This window comes from Papaver somniferum, chromosome 4 (genome assembly GCF_003573695.1).
Source record: "Papaver somniferum cultivar HN1 chromosome 4, ASM357369v1, whole genome shotgun sequence".
Taxonomy (NCBI): Eukaryota; Viridiplantae; Streptophyta; class Magnoliopsida; order Ranunculales; family Papaveraceae; genus Papaver; species Papaver somniferum.
In genome coordinates this window covers 12,787,789-12,792,598 of record NC_039361.1, presented here as the reverse complement: position 1 = coordinate 12,792,598, position 4,810 = coordinate 12,787,789, and the positions used below count along the sequence as shown (strand labels likewise).

Below are 4,810 nucleotides of genomic sequence, written 5' to 3'. Positions count from 1 at the left end.
GTGGTGAAGCTGTTTTGGGTTCGTTTCCTCAAGATGATGACAAATTGTCTTTGTGTCGACAACAGTTTATGGAAGTTGAAGAAAAGCTGGAAGCTGAGAAGAAGAGAGGCCTTGTGCTGAAGACATCGTTGAATTCTAATGTGGGTGATAATCAGTTTTGTTTGAAAACACATATTGGCGGTTTGGGTATGGATGAATTAGAACAGATGACAAGTGCTATAGAACAGCTGAGGTAACTTGTTGAAAAAAGAGCTCATGAGATGGCGAGTAATGTGCCTGTCCAGAAAAAGAAGAAAAGAAGAGTAATGTAGCTTCTTCTCCGCAGAACCAGTTGCTGCTAATGAAGATCCACTCTCGAACATCGATAACGCCAGTCTACTTGACATGCTTGACATGCAATGGTTTTAATGTATACGACGAATTTCTAAGAATTGTTCATGGATGATTTTGATTTTGTGTTTTTGTTGAATAGTAGTTCAAATAAAGCTTTATATAACAATCTGTAAACCCTAGAGGAAGGGTGACATCCTAAACATGCTGAGTGAATACTGAATTTGCAACTCAAGTAGGCGAGTAGTGCACATTATACATCCCTTGCCCCACATTCGATCACCAGATGCATCTGGTGCTCATTTCACTTCCTATAAGAAAAATCTTCTATTTATGAAACTAAACACGGGGGCAGAAGAAACCATGGCGAGTACTCGTCTAGTATTTACAGCAAAAACTGATGTAAAAGAAAAAGAAAAAGAAAAAAAGATATAATCAAATTCTGCTTACAGTAATCCTTGTTTGCAGATAAAATTATCTGTACAGAGAAAGAAAAGAAAGCCTGAAAAAACTAACAAACCACGAAAACTAAAATATAAGCCGCAAACCAACCCTTTTCTATTTTTGGTGAACAAGTAAATCAGGATTGGATCAAGTCCCACCTGCCTGCAGCTCACAACCATCCATAAAGCAAATCCTGCTATAACCAATTTGGGGAACTGACGAAAAATATACTTACATTAAGAAGAGGGGGAGTTCGGGGAATAAGTGGAAAAACTGATTTCATTTTCTGTAGGCTTCTCTATTACAGTGTAAACGGTAAAACCTAATGAGACTGAACCAAGAAAAACACTTGATGATGTTTAACACAAGTCCGGCTTGAAACTGACATATGACCTATCTAAAGCTTTTTATGAATGCAACTGACTATTACTACCAACAGAAGCCCCATTTTTTCACATTGCATCAACAATTTGCATTTGTTAATCGCGCCACAAGTTCCTCCATGTTTCTTAATTATCTTTAAAGCTACATATTATAAACTGATTGGTCGAAATCCATTTCCTGCATTATATGAAGGAGGAAGCTTTTTAATAGTAAAAATAAATATTAGAAGTAAATGCTTAAGCAGTGGGAACAGGGAAATTTAACACAGCTGAAATTGGTCAAAATGAGTACCTGATCACATACGGGACAGGTATCGCTTCTTTCCATCCACTCAAGAATGCATGCTAGGTGAAAATGATGCTCGCATTTTGTAATAATTCTTGGGTTCTCATCATCATATTCTGAACAAAATTAAAAACAAACAAACAAAGGTTTATCAAACACTCAACGTAGTGGAGTCCGGAGCACAGAACAGTAAAAGGATATATCTTCAGTAATAGGTGTGATGAAATAAAAACATGTCATCTCCTTGAATTAATAGAGTTGCCGTACCTTCAAAAAGGCTGGAGATAACAATGAAATGGTCAAGGAAAACAAATTGTTGGCAAGAAACTAGAACTGACTTTACCTTCAAGACAGGTTGGGCAACAATCCTCTTCTTCTGTCAGGGAAGAAGTAAGGTCCTTCAACTTTCCAACATCATCTGCCTTCTTTGGTGATGGAGGCACAGAATCTGCCTCATTTTTGCAATCTACCTCCTTCACTGAACATGCTTCAAATGCACTTCCACTTATAGTTTCTCCTCGAGCTTCAGATTCCGATGTTCTTGCTCCTGTATCAATTTTGTTGACACTAATTGCCAGAGTACTTCCTGGTGGTGGTGTTGGTGGACGTCCCAAATCAGTATCGTAAGGCATTGGTGCAGGGGGGGACCGATAAGTATCAGGTGTTGACGTGTCAAGATTAGTATCCACTAAAAGGCCGGTGGAGAGAGCAGATGTACCAACGGATGCTGACAAAGGTTGACGCTCTTCTAAAGCTTGTGGGCACTGCATGGTTGAAAGGTCATAGTTTAAAAGGACATCTCAGATTCTAAAAGAAGTGGTGAATCACACAAAAATGCATTTTATATATCAGATGAACTGGCACATAATGTTACAACTAGGAAAAATCTCTAACCATCCTGGGATTCCCAAATCAATGGATCTCACGCAGTACGCAGTAGTTTTTTCTGAGAAATTTTCCAAAGTATAGTTTTCTGTAATTTGTCCACATGGCAGGGGTTAACAAAGTAAAGGACTTCCTTTAGTAGCTCAACAAAGGATTTCGTCTTATTTGGTAATGTATGTGTCCAACCAAACCCTCTCAAGTTTACTTCACTCACTGACTACTACTGGAAGGTAGCTGTCTTTCATAGCTTTCTCAAACTGATCATCTTTCTAAATATGAGGAATATCCACCCCCACTAGTTACTAAGAGCATAAAGATCTAGGAACATTGAAATATCAGGCATATTACTGATCATTATCATATTTATCTGGGGCGCTGCAGCTAAGTAGTAGGTACAACTGCCAATTGCAGTCGAAAGAATTGAATAACGACATTGGTTTTAAGATTACTCCGCAACCTTTGTTACGAGAAGTTGGGGAACAAAAAAACAAACTAATGTCTATTGCACAGAAGTTCAGATACGAGAATCATAAAGTTGTGACTGGCGTTGTATGTTCTGCTAACATCATGATAGCTCAAGCATAAGTCGGGCACAGTTGAAAATGCACCAAATAACTAATTTAGAAAGAGCGCAATAATAGACATGGAGATTAACCACAGAAACATAAAATAAAAGAACAACACATCAACAGTAGTACGCCATGACTGTGCAGTGAACAGAAATCAATAGAGATAATATGACAGTGCAACATCTAATACGAGAGAGCAGAAACTACTAACGTAATAGTACACTGGAGCCCCATCCAGTTGAGCTCTTCTGGAGGAACAACAACAACCCATCTTTCTTCAATAGTTCAATTATCTTCGTTATCTACCAGCAATAGTAGAAACCTGTTGCATCGTTTCCTGTAAACATGCACGTGAGAAGCAGATGCAATCAGTCGGGGAACAAGTTCAAGAAACTCGATCAATAAGTTTCTCACGTCATTATTTCAACAATTCAGACTTAATCTCCAACAAGCATGCCAGTTCTAACTAGCTAGGACAGTATTACTTAAATAGTAAAGTTTAAGCTGTTCAACATACTAAACAAATAGGACCGCAAACTACAAAAACGAAATACGAAAACCAAACTAAACATACTGAACTTAAGGTCGAACAATTAGATACCCTACCTCCTGCCATCCAAACCCTAACTTGTTTCATTAATTTTTGCAACTTCTTAGTTACTAATCAAGGGTTAACCAATTTATTAAAATTTCCAATTAGTCAAGACCAAACTAAAACCTAATTCTCAAAATTCCTCACCAGAAAGTTACCACACCAAGCTAAAAATCTCTTGATCAACCACCAAATACCAAAACCTAACAAGTACAAATTATTCTGAACTAACTTAATCACTCAATAACCAACCTAATTAAACTAAACCACATTAACTAATGAAATTCTACCCAAAACTCCAAACCAATCAAAATTAAAGCAAACCCACATCTCAAAACCAGAAATCAATCACCCCCAAACAAGATTCAAACTCAAAATTCCACCCCCAAAAAAATAAAATAAAATGAAATGAAAACACAAATGATACCTACATAACTAAGAGCCATCACTAATTTCTTCCAATTAAACAGAGTAGATTTTCACTTCACACATCATGAATCAAAAGAAACTAATCAATCAATTCTCGTAACAAAGAAAAGAGAGATCGAACTATAAAAAAAAATTGGGATTACCTTTGTGTGTTTGTTTTCTTCTTCTTTGTCTGTATATGATGAGAACAAAACAACTAGAGTTTTATAAGAAAGAAGATGAGATTTTGGAAGGAATTAGAGAAAAGATGTAAGTGAGGGATTTTTGTTTGGATTATCAAAAAACGAAAATTCTTCTTCTTCCCTCCTACCTCCTACGAGGAGGAGCACTTCATAGACGACTGGGGTCTTCCTTTGTTAATAAACACCATTTAGTACTAGTCCTACACATACTAACTTGATTAATACAGTGTCCCTAGTTACTTTTAAATTTCTTTTAAGGCCCCTTGAAGTGAAATTTTACCATTTACACCTTGTTTGTTTTTTCCTGACTCATCTGAGTCGTCTGAATCTGACACGACTGGATCTAACTGATAACACCTGACTCATTTTGTTCTGATTCAACATGGTTGTTTTTTGAGTTAGATCTGACTCAAAAATATGTGAGTTACTGGCTTGATCCCATGAGTCAGGAATATTTTATTTCCTGACTCACATGGGTCCGAGTCAGTAATTGGGGCTGAGTCAGATTGCGAGTGAGATCCGACTCAAAATAAAAGTCAAATGGTCTGACGAGTCAAATTCAGTTGTCGAGTCATCAGAAAACAAACACAACCTTAGACATCCGTAAGTAAAAAACTTCATCCGGGTTACCAAATTTCATGAGAAGTTAGTATTGTCAGTCTCTATTCCCAACTACCTTCTAATTATATGGTGTTAGGTAACTCACTAAC

General features: G+C 37.0%; 1 protein-coding gene across 2 annotated transcripts; it reads right to left on the bottom strand.

Moving 5' to 3' along the window:
- Positions 1 to 733: 733 nt before the first annotated feature.
- On the bottom strand, positions 734 to 4,275 carry LOC113274757 (probable E3 ubiquitin-protein ligase RHB1A). Of its 2 annotated transcripts, none has more exons than XM_026524145.1 (5): positions 4,062 to 4,275; positions 3,109 to 3,234; positions 1,787 to 2,207; positions 1,450 to 1,559; positions 734 to 1,335 (listed from the first exon to the last, which is right to left on the bottom strand). In XM_026524145.1, the coding sequence occupies exons 2-5, from the start codon at positions 3,166 to 3,168 to the stop codon at positions 1,300 to 1,302; spliced, it is 627 nt and encodes a 208-aa protein (XP_026379930.1). In that variant the 5' UTR covers positions 3,169 to 3,234; positions 4,062 to 4,275; the 3' UTR covers positions 734 to 1,299. The 2 variants fall into 2 exon arrangements, with proteins under 2 accessions (XP_026379930.1, XP_026379931.1); XM_026524146.1 differs by lacking the exon at positions 4,062 to 4,275 and adding an exon at positions 3,921 to 3,999.
- Positions 4,276 to 4,810: the final 535 nt, after the last annotated feature.

Excerpts from the sequence above, each read along its gene's own strand:
- LOC113274757 (XM_026524145.1), bottom strand. The coding sequence starts at position 3,168 with ATGGGTTGTTGTTGTTCCTCCAGAAGAGCTCAACTGGATGGGGCTCCA. Across the intron at positions 2,208-3,108 it reads GGGCTCCAGTGTACTATTAC|TGCCCACAAGCTTTAGAAGA; the intron begins GTTAGTAGTTTC and ends TCAACCATGCAG. Across the intron at positions 1,560-1,786 it reads TTGCCCAACCTGTCTTGAAG|AATATGATGATGAGAACCCA; the intron begins GTAAAGTCAGTT and ends AATTTTGTTCAG.